At 36.9% G+C, this 26,155-nt stretch overlaps 1 protein-coding gene across 4 annotated transcripts; it reads left to right on the top strand.

The window, feature by feature from the left end:
* Positions 1-1,570: 1,570 nt before the first annotated feature.
* LOC103698675 (protein SEMI-ROLLED LEAF 2-like) lies at positions 1,571-24,710 on the top strand. 4 transcript variants are annotated; one of them, XM_039122331.1, is made up of 21 exons: positions 1,571-1,745; positions 1,917-2,124; positions 3,246-3,320; positions 3,389-3,504; positions 4,460-4,574; positions 5,363-5,488; positions 5,595-5,642; positions 6,342-6,544; positions 7,332-7,528; positions 9,940-10,223; positions 10,408-10,557; positions 12,467-12,865; positions 13,114-13,263; positions 19,084-19,159; positions 19,702-19,823; positions 20,593-20,652; positions 21,410-21,601; positions 21,710-21,850; positions 23,296-23,433; positions 23,936-24,136; positions 24,219-24,710. In XM_039122331.1, exons 2-21 carry the CDS (start codon positions 1,990-1,992, stop codon positions 24,330-24,332), a joined length of 3,042 nt encoding a protein of 1,013 aa, XP_038978259.1. In that variant the 5' UTR covers positions 1,571-1,745; positions 1,917-1,989; the 3' UTR covers positions 24,333-24,710. The 4 variants fall into 4 exon arrangements, with proteins under 4 accessions (XP_038978259.1, XP_038978262.1, XP_038978261.1 ...); XM_039122333.1 differs by having other exon boundaries at positions 1,573-1,750; XM_039122332.1 differs by having other exon boundaries at positions 1,573-1,799.
* Positions 24,711-26,155: the final 1,445 nt, after the last annotated feature.

Here is a 26,155-nt window from a genome sequence, read left to right as displayed (position 1 = left end):
CATTCCTTCGAGTGAAGACATCCATCTAATTAAGTTCCTAGGTTGACGAGATAACATTATTGATGCTGGCGGGCACTCCAAAAATAGGGAGGTTGGTGTGGGTTGCTTGTGCGCATCTATTACAAAGTGGTGGGGTCAAATCAATTGGATTCATTTATTTGGACATAAATGATTTTAAGTCAAATAATTAGTGGTTCCACCTAATTTTTGTATGGGTAATTTTTAGGATTGCGATATTCGTCTTTTTTCAAGTCAGATTTCATAACCACCGAATTTGGCCTTTCTCGACTCTTTTCCTTCCGCTTCTAATTGTTTCAGAGATGTTTGATCTTTCGGAAACATCAAGGAGTGTTTATCTGATTTTTTTTAGATTTTTTGAAAATTTTATTATTTCTACGATTGCGCTCTCTCTTTCTCATCTCTGCCGTAACCAATTGAAATGTGTGTTTTCTTTTCAATTTTTTTTATTTTTTTTTAGAGAGGAGGTGAGGAGCAAAAAATATGGTACTTTATCTTAATTTAACCTCTTGGGTTCAAAAGAACACCTTAGCTAAAAGGAGTACATCGGCGCCTATGCTAGGCACCTATTGACTGAAACTTGTAGATATTGTTTCGTTCTAGGTTTTATGAGAACTATTTTTCATGATAATAATTTTGCAAAAACATGTTTTGCTAGAACATGATTTATTGGATTTGTTATTTGGGCGGGAAAAATTGATATTAAATAAGATTTGGAAAGCTTTGAGAGAATCCATCTAAATCTCGCTCAACAACGCTTAGAAGAGTGCTGTGGCTTACAAGTTACAAGTACTGGAAAATAAATATGCTATGAGAGCTGAGGCATTTTGCATTAATTTATCATTTATTCTATAACAAAACTTAGTAATATATATATGCACATATAGTTCAAAAAATAATTAGCTAAAGACCAGGCATCCACTTGTCAAGTTGAAAAACCCAACAAAGATCCTTCCATTAGTGGTTTGGAGTTTGTGAAACATACAATGACAGCCAATTCACAAGGTCTCTCATAGGCACTCAATTGGTGGACCCTCTTCTGGCCATCCCACGCTTTATTCTCAAGCATTAGAGATTTCTAAGGCTCATGCCATTATAAATCAAATTAGGTTGCCACTGACCATGACACGCAAACCAATGCAGTGTTAGCGGACCTTACATTACATTACCAACTAAAACGGCCAAACTATATCTTAATTAAACTATTAAGCAAGATTACATTAAAGCAACCAATGTAATAAAATATTGCATAGATTACATTTGTATCAAAAAAAAAAAAAGGGAAAAGAAGATGATATTAAAGTAATCACATCTAGTTGCGAAAATCTATTAGATAGTGTAATAAAAATCTTTAAGAAACTTCATCCTCATTTAATTTACCAGGTGTACTCAATGAGATAACCAATATTATTAGGTAAGGACAGGCACCAATGCACCCATTCGGTAATCATGTCTTGGGTCCAAGTTTGGAAGGCTGGGGTTGGGAGCGACTTTAATTTAAGTCTAAATCAATCGCCAATAGCGGGAAAGCCAGGGAGAGTACTACAGGCCGACAGTAGCCTGCTGTCATAAGGAAATCTGAGCTTCCTTCACGTGGTCTGTTCCTCCCTGCTCTCTCTCCTTCTCTCTGTCTCAGATCTTGCCTTTTGCGCCGAAACCCCTTCTTCGCTGCCTACTCTCCCATCTCTTTGGTGGAAGAGAGCAATGGATCTGCTCTCCGGAGCACTGTAAGGCATCTCCCGAGCTCTCGGCGGGCGTTCTCTTTTTGCGGTTTCGTTTTTGTTCGTTTTTCTTGGATTTTCCCGGGGTTTTCTGGTTGTTTTCGCTTCCTGAGCTGCTTCGGCTTCTTGAGTTGGTTCGGTGATCTCTTTGTTGGGTTTGTTTCGTCTTTTGAACAGGTAAGGTGGGATCTTGGTGGGTTCTTTCTTTCTTCTCTTGGGTTCTTTGTCGAGGGTGGTCTTGGTTCTTGAAATGGGTTTTATGTCGAGAAAGATTCTCCCCGCGTGTGGGAATATGTGTGTTTGCTGCCCGGCGCTGCGGCCGAGCTCCCGGCGACCCGTCAAGCGGTACAAGAAATTGCTCGCGGAGATCTTCCCCAAAAACCTTGTAAGCATTGCGTGCCTCTGCTCATTTTTCAGTCAATCGGATGCTTTTTTGGTTTGTGCTTGTTTAATTTTGTAGGAAGTTAATGGCATTGTTGTGTTTTGTCGGGGTTTCGCCGGTTATTCGTTATTTGGGTAGTTCAAGTTCTAATTGAAGAGCGTGTGGTTTTTTTGAGGGAGCTGTGTTCTAATTCTCGCTTCTGGATTGAAAGAGACTGGTATAATGATTCAAAAAATGCGGTAGTTTTCTGGGTCTTGAAAGAAAAATAGATTCTTGGTTAAGGTTTATCTGCTCGTTCGGTCGATTTATTGAGTTACTCCATAATGAGTAGTTTCGTGTTGGATGATTCGATGTTCACTGAGTACCATAAAAGAGGAAACCTTTCCATAGCCTAGGCATGGGTTTAAGATTTCAAAATAAACTTCCCCAGTACTCAAGTGTAGTTTTGTCAGCCATGGAGGAGAGCTCAGGGCCTTCCATGCTATTGTTAATCCTATGATGGATACATTTATTTTCTCTTCAAACACGTAGAGTGTTGGTTTATATCTTCTAACATTGGATTTTCTATGTACGAAGATATGTAACTCCTGCATCATGGAGCATTTTGAGTTTTGTTTTTTTTTCCTTTTTCTTTTTGTAGTTTTTAAACCCCAGGGATATATGTCTTTTCAGTTTTCTTTGCTCCTTGACTTTCTGACTTCTTGACATTTCTCATTCTGTTTGTACACTTTCAGATTTCTTGGCAGCATCCTCTTGTTGGTCACATTTATATCCATGTGAAGATGTTAGAGCTAATAAATACCGGAGACAACATCTGTTCTTTTAGAGAGAAATCTATCCTCTAGTTTCTGTTGTATCTCAGTCTTGGTTTATCTTTGACCTAGTAGATCACTTTTTGGCCAGTAATATAATAGAACATTCATTTGAGGAACCTGCAGGATTCAGTGTAAAGGGTAAATAATTCCATGTAAGGTAACATGCACCATCTTACATGAGGTATACAGTGAACAATTCTTTGACCTGCATCTTCATGTGTTCATTCCATTTCAACGATGTATGTGTTTTAGTTTTTATACTACCTGCATCTAGAAAACACTAGCATAATTATTTGTTTCCATTTGTAGGATGGTACCCCAAATGAAAGAAAAATTATGAAACTATGTGAATATGCTGCGAAGAATCCACTTCGCATCCCAAAGGTATGGTGTTCTGGCTTAAGTATGAAGAATTTGAATAGTTACTTTTTGTGACCTTTTTTCCTGAGTAGATTGCAAAGTTTCTGGAACAAAGGAGCTACAAAGAACTGCGGTCTGAGCATATCAACTTTGTTAAAATTATTACAGAAGCCTACAGTAAATTGCTCTACATTTGTAAAGAACAGATGTAAGTTGTGGATTATATTGATACTGCATTTGAATTACTAATTTTAACCTTCTTGATTATTGGTCTTAAGCATATCTCTTGTTTAAGCTGGTTCAGTAATTGGCTAATTGCTTTACCACAATTTAAACTACTTCTTGATGCCACTCTCCTCCATATCATTGAAGAATTTGCTCGTGCTTTCCTGATTGCCTCAATCTCATGTAAAAGAAGCTTCACTTGTCCCTTTTTTTTTCACAAAATCTTTTCCAATATAATCCTTTGACGTCTAAAAAAGACAAAGGTCCCTATCTTTTCTTAGATTTTCCATCCCAAAAACACTATGTCGAACTATAAATTTCTTAGTTATTTCCAGAATGGCTTAAATAATTGGATTATCATAAGATTTCACAAAGAGTGCAAGCATTCATGTGTAATAGTGCATATTAAAGATGCGACTATTGATGAAAAACAACAGAGGCTTGTCAACAGTCCTCAAACTGCAAATGCATCGAACACTCATTCGCCGCTCAATATATCTCATTCCTCTGAAAGCGCAATATAATTGCAACTAGTTATGCAAGCCGGATGCTAATCCTTGTGCAGCTCCAGTTGGCTGCTGTAATTCCCCAAAACATAACATTTGGTTATACTAAGGATTTGAAACTTCCGTTTATTTTCATAGTTATATGCATTTTACTACATTTAGGTGATGAGATGTACTTATCCTTAAAATATAGCCCTTTTTTCCTTATATATTTTGTGATGTGAAAAATTGTCATATGATCTTGAGATATTGGAATGGCACATGCATCAACACATTTAATAAATCCTAATGTTCTGCCCTCTCTGTGTATTATACTGCTGTTATCATAAAATTGTGGGGCTTTCATGTGCATGTTGTTGCATGATTAATGCAGAGCCATTTGGTTATAAATCTTCACAACCTTTTCTTTACAGTATACTTGTCTTGGCACAGGGCATATTTTGCTATCAGCCTGTTGAATGTCATTATTGAGCTTCTGGACAACAAGCAGCGAGACAGTGTCCAAATTCTTGGATGCCAAACTTTGACGAAATTCATTTGTAGTCAGGTGAATTTTGATACTTCTCAGATGCTAGTTTCTTATATTATTTTAGATTTTAAGATCTTGCAATAGCTGGCTGCCAGCATGTACTTCGCATGTCAAGAAATGTCTCTAACTTGCTTACAGAAAGTTCTAACCATTAGGCCCACTGCTTGACTGCTCTATGAATTCCATGGCTAAGACATTAATATAAAGTAGAGATTATGGTATTGGTTTCCTTCCAGTTAGCACCTGTTTCTACTGTAATGCAGCATACATTCTCTAGCAAATACAATGAGACAAGTCATATTTCCAACTTATCAGACCTGAACTTCTAAACAAATGTTCTTTGCAATATTAATTTATTCGGTAGTGTTATGTTGATGTTATTTTGGGTTTTGTGTCATTGATATTGGTGGGGCATACATGTTCGGTAGTGTTTACGGACATCAAGAGCATTTATAGTATTATTCATCGTGCATGATATATTTATGTTAATATGGTGCTCACAAGATGGGATTATTTTGTTCTTAGCAGTAAAACGGGGCCTATATATCTTTTCATGCAAGTACATAGCGCAATATAATCTGTTTACCATTGTGTATGGGAAGTTTTTTTTTCTGATGGCTACCAAAATTTGTCAATTTTATGCTCCTAATTTGAAACGCCTTTTTGATTTTGCTCCATTTCTTTGCTAATGCTAATTGTCTTCAGTTATCGTATCTCGGTTTGACCATTTTACCTGTGCAACACTTCTTGTGATTTCTTTTTATGTTTTTGGTTTCTCATGTAATTCTTGACTAATATATGAACAGGCAGATAGTACATATGCACGCAATATTGAATGCTTAGTTCGAAAAGTATGTGTGCTCGCTTATAGGCAAGGGGAAGAACAGAAAAGTCTCCTGCAGGCTGCAAGCTTGCAATGCCTCTCAGCAATGGTTAATTCTTTTCATTTGATGCATATTTAGTGACTTCGTATGTTTGTTCTTAATGCTGTTGAATACATTTTCGATATCTCAATTACAGTTGTTCCTTCTTTTGCAGATTTGGTTCATGACTGAGTATTCTTACATTTTTACTGATTTTGATGAGGTGGGTGTGTTCTTTTTTTGGTGTCAATTAATTTTTTTGAAGATTTGTATTGATATATGGTTTTAATTTCAAACTATCTTCTAGACAATTGTTTTGATTTATGATTCTTATTTCTTTATGCAAACTGTCATTGTATAATTACCTCAGAAAACCACCTTGCTCCACACATAGGCTTTTCAGGAATCATCATTCAGAATTAAGTTTTTTTTTTTCTTTTTTTGGTTTTCGAAGGGAAAAAAGAACAGACAAATATTTGGTTCCCTTTGCTTCAACTTCTTACCCAGAACATTTTTCTGGGGATGGCTACCTTTTCATTTCAGTCTGACACTCGTGCACCTGTTGCTTTACACTTAGTCTGTTCTGGTTGAGCAGCATTTGTTGCCACATTTATCTTCACTAGCATTTACTTGGTCAAACGTCTATTTTGTTGCATTTTCATTTTTAATCCCCTTCTGCAAAATAAAATAACAAAAAGATGATATAAGGTGTATGGGCAGAGTGTTCAGGATAACAACTGCTTCTGTGGAGGCTGTGGTCTGATGCCTTAAAACCCTTAAGAAGCCATTTTGACCATGTCAATCAATTCGTTGTAGAGTTGATTTAGGTTTTTTTATATTTTGTAAAAATTCTGGTTTCTTGGTCTAAGCACAACAATAATACTGATGAATTCAGTTTTTTGATGCCTTGGCTCTGTTTCAGATCATCCATGCTATTCTTGAAAACTATCAAGCTGATGACCACATTGACATTGATAATGAAAGAAGTGACTCACACCATAACTGGGTTGATGAAGTAGTTAGATCTGAGGCAAGAGCTGGTGTAACTCTTGGGAAGGATGTCAACCTAAGCACTACAAGCTTAAGGCCACATTCAGTTCCTAGGGATTCTGCCATGCTAACGAGGTAATGAACTGCTAATAGATGTATTACCGTGGAACTCATCAATGTTCTATTAAAAAATTAAAGAGATATTCTTCCATAACACATTTTAGTTGCCTTTTTCTCATTTTTGTCCCATGCTGTTTTGTTCATTCTCATACCATTCGGCAGTTCTCTCCTTATATCTAATTGTAAGAAGAAATTACAAACAATCTCAGAATGAAATACTTGGGAGAAGGTACAAAAGGAACAACCCCCATGCAAGGGTGTATGTGTATGCGCGCCTGTGCAGGGGAAGAAAGTGGATTATCACCCTTTTTCCATTCAGTGTTGGCATGCATCCTTATGGTTTTGATAGGAATTCATAGGTGAGCACTGTTGTGTGCATGCTCACAAATTCACTTGCTCCATTTTGATGACACATCAGAAAGAATCTTCTTGTACCAGCTTTCTAGACATATTTATCATAATATGGATAGATCTGTAAATGATCATCTCCTTCATGCTTGCCTTTAACTTGTAACAGGTTAATGGTGCAGTTTCCTCATAATAGCAATGCTTCCACTAGGGGGCACAAAGGGAATAAAATGTAAAAAAGCTTGAAAATATTTATCATTCCTGCATCATCTGTCCTTGCTATACCATTTTACCTTGGAATAGATCTTCAAGACATTTTGTGCACTAGATGGCCCTTATTATGTTTAGAATAATGTTATACGAAAATAATGATATTCTGTCATATCACTTTAAATATTTTTTTATTCTTTTACTCCTAAAATAAAGTAGTTTTTATTAATCACTGTTTATGTAGGGAGGAGCGTGAATCTCCAGAAGTGTGGTCACAGATTTGTGTACGGAAGCTTGCTGAAATGGCTAAAGAAAGCACCACAATGCGTTGTGTATTGGATCCAATGCTTGCTTACTTTGACACAGGAAAACATTGGGCTTCTCGACATGGATTGGCTTTGTTTGTTTTATCTGACATGACTTACTCAGAAAAGAGCTCAGGTAATTTTGCTCGCATATTGTTTTTTACATTTTTTGGCAGGCGCTATATTCGTTAGAAAATTGAATGTGGTTTATTTTATAGAGTTGGCAAATTGATGCTTGTTGGAAACTATAGACTCCATTTATGAATCTTGATAATCTTCTTTGTGAAAAATGATAATGTTGTTCCATTGAGCATTTTGAAGCTTGAAACTTTTTGAGCAATGCACGAATAATGATTTGACTCTTTTCTTCACATTACTAAATAATCAACTTCAGTTTGTTGAGTATGCAGCTATCCCTTTATTCTGGTATTTTTGCAGCTGTCCTTTTCGTAACATCATTATATTAGTGGTCATAAAATACTTAAGTGGGAATGGTAGCTTGAACCCGACCAGACTTGATTCATAAGGCTGGTTTCTCCGGTTGGACCTGTTTGGATTTGGAGCTAGTTTTTCAATATGGGCGCTCTGGTTCATTTGGGCTTCATGCACCCTGTTTGTAATCATGTCTCAAGTCTTATATATATATTGTTTGGTATCTGGGCGCTAAATCAAACATCTTTTTTACTTTTAATTACTAGATATACGTTCCATTCTTGAACCTTGTTCAATGTATTCTATCTTCTAAATTGCTTTATTTTCCCTTTCGTAAATTTCTTTTCAAGTTCCTAATTATAATCTGTTTTCTTGAGAGAAAAGGAGGGAGGCCCACCTGCACTATAATTACTAAACAAAAAGATGCGTAGCATCAAAAAACTACAGATACATTGTTCTTGAAGGTTTCATATGATTACACTTAATGGGTTTTATTCCATGTACTTGGATTCGTGTGTGTATATGTTCTCAAACTTTTGCTGAACGCCCTTCAGAATAAAGATTCATCTTATATCATGCAGAGTGTTGTCTGTAAGACATGGAGGGATGTTTTCAGGTTAGCAGTGGCAATGGCCACCCCAGTATCCTTATTATCAAGCCACTAAATAGCCTCTTGACGAACATGTTTGATTCTCATCTCCAGTGTCGTTCAAGGAACAATAGTATTTCATTGAACATGGCCTTATAGTTAAATGTATCAGTTTTGACTTTGATCAACTAAATGCAGCCATCTCTTGGCAAGGGATCCTGCAAGGCCATTAACACTCTATAGAACATCTAAATATTGTTTTTTTTTTTTTGAGAGAGAATCCAAATTTTGAATTCTTGATGATCTCAAATCTTGTCTTCGTAGTTAAACCACCAGCATACTTTCAAGGTTTGTTTTCTCCTCACTGTTCTTTTGTTGCATTATTTGCCGTCCAAGAAATGATGCAGTGGGGGTATTCCTTGTTTATTTCATACTTATCATCACTTGGGGCATTTGCTTTTTAAGATCAAACATTGTGTTATACCTCATCTCTCATCTAGTTGGTGAAGGTGGATTTGCTTGGATATCATCAAATGGGAATAAATTATGTCATGGGCATCACACTTGGATATGGGTCCCTATTGGAGAAAATTCTTAAAAAGGATCGCGCATAGTCTTACACCTACACCCTACACTTGTACCGGGTTTGTGAACCATTGAAATTAAAACGGCAAATGCATGCCAATCTAATAAATTAGAGGCCTTGCTTTCAAGTGGGTCTTGTTACTAATGTAGACATGAGATTATGTGGAGTGCATAATACAGACTTTCTTTTCCTAGCTTATCCATCTATTTTTGTTGGCCCTTTTTTGACTCCCGTACTCTTTGCTCTTTGTTTTTCTTTAATAATATCGAAGCCTATAAAAGATAAATAACCGGAGCTTGGGAAGATATTCTAGGGAATCATCTCATACTTTCTTATTTTGATGTGAGCAGCCCTGTAAGGCATTGGCAAAAGATTGTAAAGTGGCGTATTCTCAACCAAACTCGTCTTTCATCTATGTAGTAGACATGCACAAATTGAGACTTTTTCGTCTAAGAATATATTAGGATTATTTGATATTATGTATGCTCCCCCCAGGATCGTCAAGACACCAACTTGCCTTGCACTAACACTCTTGGACAAGATTAGCGTCAACAGAAGTCAATTTTGAGATTTATCAAGTCTGTAACTTTTTCTTTTCATCTTTTTGCTGCAGTAATGTGTATGATTAAGATTGTTGAAGAACATAATTTTAGCTGTTAGTCTGTGAAAATCGTGCAATCTGAAAATAATTTAATGTAACCAACATGCAGAAAAGCTTAAATGTACTTCAGAATTTATTAATTGTCAGGTCACCTTATATTGCACCTGTTAATATTTTATTCGTGCAAGTACAGTGCTGTATTTTCTTATTGCTGGATTATCTTTTTCTCTCTTTGCAAAAGCACATGTTTCATTTGCAATTCCTGTTCACCCCTACCCCATCACAGATGATTGAAGAAATTTCTAATGACTTATACTGTCTACTTTGCTTATCTTCCAGGAAATGAACAGCTGATTTTGTCTGCTATCATCAGACATCTGGACCATAAAAATGTTGTCCATGACCCTAAGACAAAATCTGATATAGTTCAGATTGCCACTATCTTGGTTCAACATCTAAGGTCACAAGCAGTAGTTGCTGAAATTGGAGCAGTTAGTGACCTGTGCAGGCATTTGAGGAAAAGTCTGCAGACATCAGTTGAATCAGCTGGACCTGAAGAATCAAATTGGAATGACTCGCTTCAAAATTCTATCGAGGATTGCCTATTGGAGATTGTTAAAGGAGTATGTTTAGTCACTTTAGTGTCTTCACTACTTTTTCTGATTGTTAATTCTGTTTAATCCATTTAGCTGCTTGATTCTGTTCACGGAAAAAATGCAACAATGTTAATTTTCTAATTCATTTTTATTGTAATATTTATTGATGTATTTGTTTGTTTATTTTCTTTTTGGAATCTCCACATGCTAGATTGGTGATGCCCGTCCACTGTTTGACATGATGGCTATAACATTGGAGAAGATGCCAGTTATCGCAGTTGTTGCTAGGGCAACAATTGGATCTTTGCTGATTCTTGCTCACATCATCTCCTTGACATCCATCCGATCACATTCACAATCAGTGAGTTCATTGTCCATCTATATTTGGTATAACACAAAAAATGGATTTTTATATGTATCAAGTGCCTTTTGAGTTAATCCTCTTAGTTTTAGGTTATGTGTCTCTATAACCTCTTAGTTTTAGATTATGTGTCTCTACAAACTCTTATAAAGAAAATCAGGTTATGATGGGCATGCTTTATGCCCAAAACTACAGCCTAACACGAGCCAAATAGCTTATTCAGTCCTTTTGAACCCATTAGACCATGGAAGATGGATGGTTCCATTTGACTTGGTGTCATGATGCTTATTTGTGGGCCATTCAATTATCAGTTTCCAATGCCTTGGCATTTTCAAGATATGCAAGGGTAACAGAGTATTTCAGTGTTTACCAATAAGTTGCCTATGTTTGATTATCCCTGTAAATGGACTATCCCACACCTTACATGGATCATTCCTTCTTTTTTGCATTCGGTTTTATATGATGGTTCTTGAAACAGTTTCAAGACTCCAAACTTATGTTTTAGAGATATACAGTGTCTATAAGTGACATCTGTCATGTATATATTGTGATGGTTGTTGACACAGTTTCAAAATTCCAAACTTAAGTTTTAGACATATACAGTGTCTATAAGTGATATCTGTCGTATATGTATTATGAAAGTTTAGCTATAACAGTGCTTTATAATAATCTTAGTAGATGTAATTTAGTGACACCACAATTCCAGAAGTATAATGCTGTTTTTCTATAGCGATATATTGAAGTACGTTTATGGAATTATGATTTTAGTGTAAAAGATTCATACTGTGATACTACTATCTTGTACCTTTTTTAACCATTGCAAACGTTAATAATGCACTTAAACGCAATATAATCTTAATTTAGAGTGATCTCTCGAATTTTTGAATTCCATGAAATTCCATTATGTCAGTTGTAATAGCTGTGATGGCTTCAGGGAAGGCAATCATCTGCCAATAACTGATTATTGGAACCATTGTTTTGTTTTGTAAACAAAGTTTCGGGTTGAACACATGAGAAATAGCAGTCAAAAGATAAGCCCGCTTAGAGATTAGTTTAGAACTATAGTGTGGAATTCTCTATACTGCAAATTATAATGTATCCATGGCTGAAAAGCATATTCCATGTTTCACAAGCTCTAGAACCAGTTTATTTGTTATTGACCATGTAGTATAGGAAAACCAGTTTATTAAATTATTGACATTTATTTTACTGGTAACAGACTAAGGTCTGTTACCATGTTTTATTGATTTTTGCAGTGTTAGGGTAAAGCTAATCTTACAGCACTGCTGTACAGATGATGTTCAAATCTCCTATTTGAATGTGCCATTTACAGCTAGTACATAATACAGTATAGACTGTGAAACAGACCAGAAATCGAAAATTATACACCAGCTGTGCAACCATGCCCTGTGAGATTTTATTTCGTATTGAAGCATCATTTGTATATGTATTGCTTCCTTATTTGACCATTTTTATGTCACAATTTGATATGTGTACTAATTACAAGCACATCATACTTCATAGTCATGATATTTTGCATTTTGAAGAAGCTCGTGCTGAGAAAAGATAGTGCACTTGTAAAAAAAACATTTAGTGAGTTGACAGAGGGCCCCTCTTCCCCAAAATTGCCTTGCAAGGAAGAGGATACAAATGGATGGTGTTTTGTTTTAGGTTCATAATCGGCCAAGAAATGGGATAAGGATTGTTGCTCAATGTCAAGAGACTTACAGTGAAATGGAGCTTGTGAGGTTAACCTTTGATGCATGTGGCAAAAACTTGCGAGCTGTATTTATGCTTAAGTTATTTTTTCATTTCTTGCAATGAAGTTTTATTTTTTGTTGCTTCTGATTTTTTTTTCTGGATATTGTAGCATACCAGATATGGCCTTTCATTGGTTAATAATGTGTAGGTGTTTCCGGAAGAACTCCTACTGCAGCTTTTGAAGGCTATGATGCATCCAGATGTTGAAACCCGCATAGTAGCACACCAAATATTTTCAGTAACACTTGTTCAAAATCCTAATCATCCAAGACATGAATCAGAATATTTATATGAAACTAAGAAGTGGCAGTATCGAACTACATCAGTATTTGCCTCAGCTACTGCTTTACTCGAGAAACTCCGAAGGGAAAAGGGATGTCTAAATGCAGATAAGCATGCAAATGATTCCCATGAGGAGATCAAGGAAAAAAGCATGGGTGATGAAGAGTGGAAACATGGTTGGCCCCGAAAAAGTTCACCATACCTTTATAAATTGAGCTGTTCTATTATTGATAGAATTGCTGCTTTCAACCGTTCTATGGAGGCTGTAAGTACTTGCTATATCATATGTACTTGTACCACGTCACTTTGGTACCTCGGTTTGATGGTTTTCACATCAACTAATACTATTTGTGGCATACATCTTTTTTAGAAGTGTCTATGTCCAAATGACATAATTAGCTTTCAATGGGCCCCTAAATTTCTTGAATTGCATTAACTTTTACTCTTCTATAAGTTCTTTTAATTCCCTGCATTGTACTTGTTATCATCTGATGTGTCGATGTATTGATGCAGGAAACTAATATTATGGTGTTAACTGAAGATCAAACTGCCCAATTACTTTCTGCCTTCTGGATACAAGTCAATCAGGCTGATAATTTGCCTTCAAATATTGAGGCTATATCTCATTCATTCAGCTTGACACTTCTTTTTTCCCGTATCAAGGTAAGTTGCCAGCTTTATAGTTATATAAATTGTTTCATCTATTATAGATAACTTCCCAAAACTTTCCTTTTGTTTATAAGAGCAAATAAATTGCAAGTAACCATCAAAAAGTTTGCATGACAGGCAACTAGATGTGATTCATGATCCCGCTGTCAGAATTTTCCCCGTATGGATGAAAATTGCTGAAATAATCATAGTTTAAAAGTCACATTGTAAAATAGGCAAACTTTCATTCAACGGAGCTTAGAGTACATGGTTTCCATTAAGTAGAAAAACTAATATTTTAAAAGAAAATTAATATTATTCTCTTTTCTATTTCTTGGGTTTATTATTTATTTCTCTTTGTAATTCTGTTTTTGGTTTGTTGCGAGGAAGAAATCTTATTGTAACGGTATCAAAATATCAAGAAGAATATGAAATTAAAAAAGAACAAGAGGAAGAGAGATAAGAAAAGCTGCGAGAGAAAGAGGAGAGGAAATAGACATAGAAGAGAGAAGAAAAATATGCTATATGGTTTGCTTTGGTCTGTGCAGCATCTAACCTATTAAAATCAAGTGCTGGTAACTTATTAGGGCAGAAAAAGACAGTTCTGCCCTTAATAAGTGAGAGGTCATATATAGCATGAGTTTGGGCAAAGGCTCGATAACAATAAAACATACAATAGAAAATCCCAAAAGGCAAACACCCCCTTCAACCTGGAGCATATATATATATTAATCAAGCCCAACTTGACGCCAAGATTCTTTAGTTGATCTCCTCGGAGAGCCTTAGTGGGCAAATCTGCAAGTTGGGAACCAGATCAAATATGAGGCATAGTAATCTCTTTATTGGCAACTGGCTCCTGAACAAATGAAGATATAAAGATCTACTAAAATATTCTCAGTCCTCTCAAGGAAAACTGGATTAGTTGCAATGTGGATGGTAGCTTGGTTATCACATAAGAGGGGAATAGGATAGGAGATACAAATCCCAATTTCTACAAAGCCATATTAACTCCCATGTAGCTAATGCAATAGCTCTATACTCTACCTGTGCACTTGACTTGGCTACTACAAACTTTCTTGCTTTTCCAAGAACAATATATGCAATGAGAACAACCATACCATGAGATGTCTTCTTAAAAAAGAGTGAGTGATCAGCTTGACTTCTTTTGAATCCATCATCAAATAGAGCATGACTGAACTTATCAAACCGGGCATCTAGAGATTGTTTCAAATGATAAATTGATTTCTTCAATCGACAAACAAGTTTTGAATCTTTAGGTGAAGAAAACTTGGGGGTGTATCCATATAAACCTCTTCATGTAGGTCTCCATATAGGAAAGCATCTTTAACTTCAAGCTAAAACATGAACCATCCAAGATTTATAGCTACTGAAATAACAACATGAACAGAGTTGAGCTTTGCCACTGGAGAGAAGGTTTCAAAGTAATCTGCTCCATAAGTTTGGGTAAAGCCCTTGGCTACAAGTCGAGCTTTATACCTCTCAAGAGAACCATCAGGTTTATACTTAATTTTATACACCCAATGTCCAACTGTCTGTTTTCCTTTAGGTAAAGGCACTAAATCCCTGGTTCCTTTTGTTTTCTTTGGTAGTGCTCCCATATCATCTATTATAGCCTTTTTCCAACCAGGATGTGAGAAAGCTTCTTGAAAGTAACGAGGAGTATATGTGGAAGTAATTGCAAGAGAAAAAGACTTGTACATGAGATAAAGTGAAAGGTACAAGTCCTTTTTGGCTTTTAAAGAGCAATGTGTAGATCACTTTCAATGATAGGAGTATATGTAGCATCGATACCTATAAATTAAAGCTGATCATGGGCCTAGCTTGGGCACAAAAAATGTTAAATTTTACATAGACCCGGCCTGAAGCCTGATTAAAAATAAATAGAGTCTAGGCCTGAGGCCCGGCCCATGATCAGTTCTACTATAAATGTATCTCCAACCATGTTGGTTGATTGATTGAGAACTGTGTGTTCGGATGCCTTGTCTTCTTCCTCCTGGTGCAAACAATTGTCTGAGGAGACTCCTTGCCTTGAGATACACTAGATGGCTCAACCACAAGGAAAGGAGGCGTAGGGGGAGAAATGGAAGGTTCATTATTAATTTCATGAGTGTCCATAGAATGATTCTTCTTAGAGTAATATAAAGTATCTTCATAAAAGGTAACATCTAAAGCAATATTCGTTTTATGAGAGATGGGTCATAACACCTGTAGCCCTTTCATGAACGTGACTATCCTGGAAAATACACTTAAAGGATCTTGGATTTAGCTTTTCCTTACATGGACTTAGATTATGCACCGAGCAAACATAGCCAAAGACATGGGGAGTTGTTGGTAAAGTAGGTTCTTGAGGACGCAACACATAAGTGGAACTTCTATTACCTAACAAAGATGAAGGGACCCTATTATTAAATAACATGCAGTTAACATAGCATCACTCCAACAAGATTTTTGAACATTACTTTTAAATAAAAGAGCACGAGATACCTCAAGAAATGGTGGTTCTTCCTTTCAGTAACTCCATTCTGTTGAGGTGTACCCACACAAGTTGTCTGCAAAAGAAGTCTTTGGTCGAGAAGATCAAACAAAAATTCATTAGACATATTCTCATCCGTTATCGGTTCTTAAAATTTTAACATTGACATTAAGGTGCTTCAAAATTTCTTGTGAAAAAATTTAAACATAGAAAATAATTCATCTTTTCTTTTCATGAGATAGAGCCATGTCATCCTAGAGTGGTCATCGGTAAATGTAACAAATATTTAAATCCATCTAAAGATGAAGTGTTAACAGTCTAAACATTGCTATGCACAAGATTAAAAGGGTTTTGACTACATTTATTAGCATGAACATAGTTCTACGATGTTTGGCAAACTCACAAGACACTTACATATGGTTCCTGACATTTCTGGACCTGTAGAAAAATGAGATACAAAATAGAAAGTGGTGGATGTCCCAAATAACAATCCATCTAATTAAAGTCTCTTTATGGCTCAGTAAAGCTGAAGGAGAACCACCATCAAGATTGAGAAGATTTAGACCTCCTTCCTCACGTCCTCCTAATGTCCTCTTTGTATGGAGATCCTGAAATTCACAATGAGTAAGTAGGATACAATGTATCAGCACAATCCAAGGACTTAGTTAACTGGCTGATAGATAACAAGTTGCATGGAAATTTAGGAACATATAGAACTAAAGAAAATGATGAGGAGGGTTAAGTTTGGACCTCTCCTTGTCCAGAGACAGGAGATAGGATACCATCAGCCAAAGTAACATGTTTTGAAAAAGAGAGAATCAAGAGAAAATAATGGAGACGGGTGAGTCAGAAGCCCTTGAATCAATAATCCAGAGGGGTGAGCACTGAGATGCGTGGTGAGCAAACAGAGTACCTGACTGAGCAACAGTAACTTCAGATGAAGAGTTTTGCAAAAGTAGTTGGTTATATTTCTCTGAGAAATGCAGACCATATAACCTGTGAATCACAATTGGATGTTACAGTAAGCTCAGAAACAGCAGAAGCAGATTCTTGATTTGTACTTGTGGCATTAGCCCAAGCTGGCCTTCAATCACATCCCGGCAATGGTCCTTAGAGCGATTAGTGCACCCACCCTTGGTACATTTCATTGTGCTATTAACACGACTCCTGCCATGATCACTACGTATACCACGACATCTTCCACTATTTGACCTCCTGTACCTCTACCGGTGGAGACATGCAGATTTTGTCACCGATGTGCTGTGTAGCGAAGACGAGCATGCACACTGTTCAAGGAAGGAAGCTCAGTACTTCTCATGAATTGACCCTTTGCATGCTCTTAATCAGAACTAAGCCCTCTTAGAAATAGCAACATTGTACTCCTACCTTTGCTGTCTTTATTTTTCAGTAGCATCTGTGGGAGGCTGATTCACATTTTCCTCCTCCTAAAGACCTCTCAATTGACTATAGTATTCCTGAAATGATTTTATTTCCTTATTGAATCTGAAAAATCTGTTCGTGGAGAGATAATCTTTTCTGAAGAATTCACTTCTTTTGCGGTTTCCCAGATTTCTTTTGCTGTGTCCTAGAACATCAAATTACTACTGATAGTAGGCTCCATACTGTTCTATAACAAGGTCATAACTTGTTAGTTTTCTTTCTGCCATACTTTCACTTTATCATTACTTGATGGCAGGTTGTCAATGAGATAATTATGGTTTCCTTTTGCCTTCAAGAAGACTTCTACAGCTTTTGCTCATTGTAAATAGTTCTTAGTCCCAGACAGTTTGTTTGGCGTCATTTACATACCAATATATCATCCATAGAATCCATGCCTCAACGTAACTATCTTCTCCGCCATAATACAAATAACAGTAAATGGAAACAATATGCAGCAAGGAGTATAAATTGCTAGACGATGCACAACTAAGGATGAACACAATTATACCCCGGACAAGAAGATAATATGTAGACTCCCACAAATCAAGTCAAACAAGAACATGCTGATGTCTGCACCTACAGGATGGAAAACACAAAAATTCACTGATTTGAAACAACATAAGAGGTATTTTACCACAATTTGGTTGTCCTGGTATTGCATCTTGACGCTGCAATTACTTCTCAATGTAAACCAATTCTTATTTGATCATACACCGCATCCAACTGCCATCTTCCTTGGCATCATGTGCTTAATATGATAAATGAGGGCTATGATCAATAGACAACGCACTTGGGATTCACAAGAATCTCATACATGAGGAGGAAATAACAACAGCACTATCGAAATATTTCCTTGCTGCGGAGTTGTGACTTGTTTTCCATGACTGTAGAAACCTTGCAACAGAAACACAGCAGCTCTAAGATGGCTCTGATACCATGTCACGGTATCAAATAATCAAGAAGAATCTGAAATTAAAATGAATAAGGGGAAGAGAGAGTAGAGAATCTGCGAGAGAAAGAAGAGAGAAAAGACATGTAGAGGAGAGAAGAAAAATATGTCGCACAGACTGCTTTGGTCTGTGTGGCATTTTACCTATAAAAATTAAATGCTTATTAGGGCAAGAAAATGACAGTTCTGCCCCCTATAAGTGCAGGTTGCGTATAACATAAGTAATATTTTAGTTATCATGTCTGCTGGTTTAATTAGTTCTGGCTAAAAAATTGTGATGAGTGGTATGTACCACTCAAGTAGGGATTCCATTTGGAGAAGGTATCCAGATTGTGCTAACTTGAGGTTGTGTGACAAATTATGAACTTCACTTGCTTATTGAATCAGTTTATGAGCTGGATGGCTTAATTTCATTAGCTTTGATATTGTAACAATGTAGTTTCATAAAAGGGGAAAGAAAACCTAAAAGAGGTTCGTAAGAGTTAAAGACTTACAACCATTTACCATCAATGGAATCTAAGAAAAGCAAAAGCTACAATTCAATTAACTCCAGATTTTTTATAGAACTGAACTGTAGACCTACATGTTTTAGTCACCTCTTAACTAAAATTTTCCACATGATCCTGCAGAACTGGTATACTATGGTCTGCATTTCTTTTTTGTAATTAAAGAAAAACCTCAAGAAAGTCTGATAAGCTGATAGTTTTTCTGAAATATCTGCTTCATGGTTTTTTTGTCATGCTGTAGAAAGTTGATTTGAAAGGCTTCTACTGAATGCATTGGAAGAATGAAGAGAAACTGCCACTAACTTCTGCTTTGAATTTTTATAGTGATTCCAGTAAACCACATGTTTATTTTTCTTATGTGATGACTTTTTGATAAATAATTAAAGTTAGATATCATCTGTAGTTTTGACCTAATGCTGTAAGAAAATTTTCTTTCCTTGTTGCAGAATTCAAATCATAGCAACACGGTGCGATTCTTTCAGCTACCATTATCTCTAAGAATTGCCTCCCTAGACCCAAATGGTAAGATAAGCACCAACTTCTAGTGACTATGATTGATGATGCTTAAATTGCCTATCGTTTTTCCATGTGTTGGATCGATTAAAAGTGAACAATTTTAATAGAATGATGCTATGTCTTCGTTTGATCTATAGTCCAGAAGCATCCAAATCAGCTGAAATTTGATAGGTATATACTTAAATATTTAGATCAAGATCAACGGTTTGGATTTGCAAATTATACAATGTATAATATACTTTCGGCTCACTAGTTGTGTTGCTACTGTTCATTTTGTGCTTGTTTGATGCATAGGCATAAGATCTCTAAAATAAATGATTTTTAGTCCTAGTCTTTGGGCATTTATACAGCATAGATTGTGGTCAACAGTGTCGATTTTCATTTTGAGAGGTGCATTATTGAGTTCGGCTATGCACTCTAGTGAATTTGGCCCCAGTGCATTGTTGGTCAATATAATGGCTTTGCCTTTTCTGTATCCTCTTAAGGCATCATCTTTACTATCATCATTTACGGACTGCAATCTGCTATTGAACCTTTTATTTTGACAGGAATGCTGTCTCCTTCGTGTCAGAGATCTCTTTTCACTTTGGCAACAGGCATGCTAGCATTTGCAGGAAAAAGCTATCACATCTCTGAATTGACTAACTCGCTATTCTGTATATCTTCTGATGTAAGATTTAAAATTCAGAATTCTATCTAGTTCATAAGTTTTATCGGCATATTGCTAATCAGATAGTGCCAAATGTTAATATGCAAGAATTTGTGTTAAACACTCTTTCTGGGATTTGCTTTCTGCAATGCCACGTGCAAGGCCAAGCTCCCAAAAATATACACATTAAAATACCAGTAGTATTAAATATGCACCTTAGCAAGTTTCCTTTATTTGAATATGTTTTCCATTGTGTTAACCCAATTAACACCTTATATGTTACTCTTTATTATCTGCAAAAAACATGCACCATAGTGCCCCCTTCATTGGAAAAAACATTAACACATTTATAATGCCACCAGAACAATTGTCATTGCTCCAAAAATGTCCTTAATGATTTTAGTATGGCTCTTTGGTACATACACTTTCGACGTTATCAGTTTACTAAGCACCCAAGCGATTACCCTTTAATTGGCACAAGTGGTCTTATACTATGTTATAGGTTTTCAACAGGTAAAATATTAAATGCATTGCTGTATTTTCTCCTCTTAAACAATGAAAAAAGCTTCAATACCGGACCTCCCTACATAAAGCTACTCTGCTTCTAAAGTTTTTTTTTTTCTTTTTTTGTGTAATTTTTAGTTTTTGTTCCGAAGTCCTGCCTCCTCTCATAACTACATAATGTTGCTAGTACATTTAGTTGTATGGCAACTTTAATCTGCAACTATACCATCTGCATTAAGTTGGTTTTGCAACTGTTCTATAAGATAGGAAAATGTTTTGCTAACAGTTTCCTGAAAACCAGCGGGGATGTCTGGGCAACAGAGAAGCTACTACAGAAACCTGCAATGTCAGTTGGCTAACAGAAAATCTTTCTACTTCTATTGGGTGGTAGATTTATTTATTTATTTCAAGGTTTTAAGTATTGGTACTTGTACTGGTACACTGGTAACCCTTTTCGTTCGGTCAGAACAATTGTTGGTACAGTATGCTGGTCCAATACCTAATTTATCAGTATGGGGATGTACTTTGTAGTAGTTCCCCAGAAGCTTGTATGCTATGCCTGATACAGACTGGTACAGTCTGTAGCTTCAACCATGATTTATTTATTTCCTGTTGTTCTCCTTTTTGAATCTATTTGCTTGTACTAATTGACTAAATTAGTTCTGATTCTTTCTTTCTTTCTAACTAATAAAAATGTATTCCTTTTTTTTTGGAACTGACTCTACTTCATTTATCCAAATTGTGTGATGTTATACATTCATGCTTACTAATTATGGTTCTTCTTAGTCCTCTACTATAGTCCTTGTTAAATAACTTAAGATATGGCCTTTTAATTTTAGTCTTCATGTGTCCCTCTGGAAGTGCTGTTGATCATTCTTTATCAAGTTGATCCATGTTTTTAAGTGGGACAAAGTTTGTTGGTTACGAACTACTCCATATAATAATCTGGTTATTATATATTGAAACAAGGAATGAGAATGTATGGATATCACTTTTGAGGATAAATAAAATTTTAAGTGTTTTGGTTCAAAATACTTCAGGATACTTTATAAGATTCAACTTGTCTATCTAGTGTTCACTATGTAGAAATTTTCTTTCTACAGATTGACCCATATCTGAGGGTTGGGGACGACTTGCAAATTTATGTGAAGTCTCAGTCAGATTTGAATGTATTTGGTTCTGACATTGATCAACAAGCAGCTACATTGATACTAGCTGACTTGAGAAAAACAGTAGGCGACTCTGACCAGCATTTATTTGATATCATTGTTCAAGAGCTTTCAAGGATAACTGATGTAAGTTCTTAGTTGAGTGGGTCTTTTGACAATATCTGCTGCAACTAACAGAGTTTGCTGAAATTTAATGTGGCTGCATAATTGTTGCATATTTTCTTGTTTCTTCAGCTGGAAAAAGATGTCTTAGCCAAACAACTTACTGAAACTTTCACACCTGAAGATGTGCCCTTGTTTGGTTCAATGACAACTGTTGACTGGGTCAGCATACAAGCTCTTGCAGTTTCTGAAGAATCACTCTCATTTGATGAGGTATACTAATTTAAACTTCAGTTCCTTTTCCATAATAACTTGGATGGTCTTAGCTTTTCTGGTAAAAAAAGGTCATAATTTCAAATTGTTCTGCAGTCCCGCATCGGGCTTGTTGGTATGATGCTTATATTAATAATTTTATGGGACAATAATTGGTAGTTGTTCCCATATATTTATAAACATAATGAAACCTAACGAAAACAATCACTTCAACTAGAAGGTATATATTATGAAATGTCTCTAACACCATGGTTTTTGTTATCTGTGATGCCTAATCTCAGGGACTGATATTTAACGGCATCACTGCTAAAGTATACATAGTAATGTTATGATTATTCAATGTTTGATCATTTTAGGATCTCATCTTTAAAACTTCTAGCCCTTCAAATCGATTGATTAAAGTGTGTAGATCATTTGATCAATACAGATGCATTCTAGATATGATTTGTACAAGTATTGACCTATTGGATGATTTACATATGAATTTTTATCATGCGATTTTGTTAGCGACTTCTATTTGCAGAACAGTTAGAGTCACGGAACTTGTTCTGGAGTAGAGACCTATCTTCTTTATCACTAATTCACCGGGAAAAACTGTCATCTTCTCCAGAATTTTCTAGTTGCTCGTCATTTGCATATATTAGATCCACGTAGTGGATCATTATGGAGACAATGCGTACTTTATGGTGATAGTAGCTATTTGTGAGACATTAAAATGGTCAAATGACTGAATACAAAAGACAAGTTGATGAGGTTTCTGGAAATTGATCTATCCATGAATTGGCTCATCTGGAATGGAAAACTGAATGTATTAGCCCCTAGGCTACAGCAGTATCATTGGGTCATGATTGGTGCATATATGGAGTCTCTAACTGTACTATCAATGTTTCTGTTGTAACCCAGTTAAACCAAAAATTTAGAAATCGACCTTCAGACATTGATTTGAAGTAGTACTGACAGAAGATTTGGTTCTGGAAATTAATTGGGCAACACAAAAGAAGATGGCAGAATTGCTGAGCAGGTGCAGACATCTGTTTGATCTGTCGCAGTGTTGCTTCCCATTATGAATACCAGCTAATTTTTAGAATTGGACAGACGGCTGTCTGCAGTTCCTTTATGTACTTAGGTATAAATTTGTCATAGATTTTCAATTGATAATATATCAATGTTTACCCTTAGTAGGAATTTAAATTATGATTAGTGTTCATGATAGAATATAAGATCATTTCAATGGTAGAACATTATTTCTGAGCATTACCATAATTGATCTTATCGATAGTTCTTAAAAGTTGTTATCTTGCTTTGCTGTTTTCTCTATTAAAAAATTTAATGGAGTTGCGAATCTTGATGACCTAGTGAAAAGCTTGTTGGTGCCACTGTCCTTGCTTGGTATGGCTATGACGTGCACTGAAATTGAAGATTGTGTCTTTTGCATGATGTTACAGGAATGTTCAAGAAGTTCAACTATAGATGGTGATGTAGTTAGCGAATCTCCAGCAACCGATATTCACAAATTTATCCCCAGGATGCCTGCATCACCAGCCTTGCCCGATGTTATTAATGTTGGCCAATTGCTAGAATCGGTATGTTTTTCCTCTGAATAAAGCTGTGCTTATGCTTCTGATTCTGTAATAATTAATATTCTAATTTTCACAGGGTTTGGCATTGGTAAAGAATGATTGTATCATCTTAAACCATGTTTTCCAGCATTGCATGCATTTCGGTGATATTCTCCATTGTACGTTTTGGTCTTAGAAATATGGTTGGATATCAATCAGAAAACCTACACTATTAAGTTTTTTTTTCTTTTTAACTTGAATAAAATTGCTTACTGGCGCTTCTGCAATCCAGTCTTAGTGATTGCTGTGCTCGGATAATTAGACTTTCCAATTAAATATGCTAAAATTTATTGTTTGAATGGCATAGTGGCAGATCCATATAGATATGCAATAAAATATATAAGCAATCCATATTATAGGCCATCACAAGAAAGCTTACAGAATGATCATTCTCATCATCTTGTTTGCCTTAATTTTTTTAATCACTTTTCTTTTTTCTTTTTTCTATCTTTTTGCATATTACCAGGCCCTCCACGTAGCTGGTCAGGTGGCAGGAACATCTGTCTCAACCTCTCCCCTCCCCTATGGGGCTATGGCTAGTCAGTGTGAGTCCCTTGGCATGGGCACAAGGAAGAAGCTTTCAAGTTGGCTGGTTGGCGGTCATGACTTGATACCAGGCAATCCAGCGCCAGCTTACCCAACGGGTGAGCAGTTGGCAATTCGAACGGTAAGCCAGCAAAATGATCTGCCTCCGAATTACCTGAATTACCTTGTTGCAAGCGAAATTCATATCCGCGGTACCCATGCAGGTAAATGCTTATGGTTGTGAACAGCAAGCTTTGATCCCTGTGGAACCACGTCCGGCACTGAGACTGCCACCTGCTAGCCCCTTCGACAACTTCTTGAAAGCTCTCTACTACTGACCCACATGTAGTGTGATTATCGTGTATCTAGCTAGGGTTGAGAATTTGGCCTGCTGGTTCTTACTTCGTTGCTTTAGGGAAACCTTAGGTTCCCTCATCAGAGGATGCTCGTTTGCAGTGCCCGTAGCATATCAATGGTTTGTATGATAATATTCTATGAGAATACTTAATGTTCTGGCTTCCAAGCAGTCAACGGGTGTTATTTTGTGAGGGGATGTCATCATGGTCATGATGCCAATGGATGCTTTAGTACCCTCTCTGAAGAAGTATGAATTATGGATGCCATATTGTTGAGTCTGTGAAAGGTAAAATGAATCAAGATTCTCAAGACCAATCTGTACTTGTACAGGATTGGTATAGATTGATTTGGTGCACTGATATTTGGTATGCTCTCTGATTTGAATATCGGTTACCTGCATGGTATGGTATGGTATGTTGTGCATGAGGTGAATCAGGGTTGAACGTGAAATGAATCTTAAAATGTCAATGTTTTCAAGGTTTTAATAACTAATTGGAGGTCTTTTAGTTTTTCTTCCAAATTTAACAGGAGTTCGAGTCAGGAGAATGTGTTTTCCTTGTATAAGGAGCTCTTCTACTCCCTGTAATTTTCCACATCTTTCGGTCTGGAATGGTGTGGCTTGGAAGCTATTCCAAGAGGGAACTTCCACGACATCGTCAGCACTGTGGATTCAAGTTTGGGTGTCTGGCATTACATGATGAATTGCTGGATGCATCCACCGCCTAAGATATCATTTAAAAGATGGCAACGGAAGAACCGAGGCTGAAGTGTGAACTAGATGGGACGAGTGGGGTCGCCGATCTTGTAGCTATAAAATTTGGGTGTCCTCATAGTTGTGGGGGTTGCAATGACCATTGGGCAAATGATTTTTCTCATAAACTAAATAAGATATTCAACCATTAAAAAATCAGTTTACGGAGGGGGAAATTATATTCTTGTTAATGTGTTATAATGAATTTTCGACTACCAAATATTAAAACTCACTTGGAGAGAATGTGAAGACCTGAATTGGGCCCATCCTAGGGCCCAACAAACTGAAGTCGGTAAGGGATGCCGACTTTAGTTGGGTCGTCGTGGGGGTGACCAAGCCCCCCCTCTTCCCTCTCCCTCCCTCTCTCTCTCTCTCCCTTCGTGAACTATCAGAGGAACCCCTCCCTATTCTTCTAAAAAATCTAACATTTCCTCCTCTAACTCTTTCCCCTTCCTTGAGAGCCGCTGCCGCTGCCGTCGCCGGAGCTGCGGGGGATTCATCCGCTGACGACCGGAGGTGAGGAAGATATTTTTTTTTTTTGTTATCACTTTTTATGGATTTAAGGGGGAAAATGAGGGATATCAACCGGTTTTATCTTCCCCTGTTTCTGAAGATTTTTTTTTGTGAAGTTGGCTGGCCGACGGTGGCCGGCCGGGGTCAATCCGGCCGAAATGAGTTCGGCCGGAGGTGGGTGAACGGGGGCCGGGCTTCCAGCCCCGGTCTCCCTCTCTTTCCTCCCTTTCTTCCTCTCCTTCTTCTCTTCTTCTTCCTCCGCTCGGCTTGTGACAGTGGGATGGCCGAAAGCGGCGGGCCGAGCGCCGCCGCCGAGGGCCACGGTCGGCCGCCGAGGGCCGACCGGAGCCACCAGCCACCCCCCCCTTCTTCCTTTCCCTCTTCTTCTTCTTCTTCTTCTTCTCTTCCTTCTTTCTTCTTCTCTTCTTCTTCTTCTTCTTCTTCTTCTTTATTCGGCCTGGGTGTTTTTCCTCACTTTGAAATCCGTGCTTTATTTGGGAACCAGATCTTGAACCGGGTTTATATTGTGAACCGGTTCCA

The sequence above is a fragment of the Phoenix dactylifera genome, unplaced genomic scaffold (assembly GCF_009389715.1).
Source record: "Phoenix dactylifera cultivar Barhee BC4 unplaced genomic scaffold, palm_55x_up_171113_PBpolish2nd_filt_p 001469F, whole genome shotgun sequence".
Lineage (NCBI taxonomy): Eukaryota > Viridiplantae > Streptophyta > Magnoliopsida > Arecales > Arecaceae > Phoenix > Phoenix dactylifera.
The sequence above is the reverse complement of the archived record's forward strand: the minus strand, read 5'-3'. Positions and strand labels throughout refer to the sequence as shown.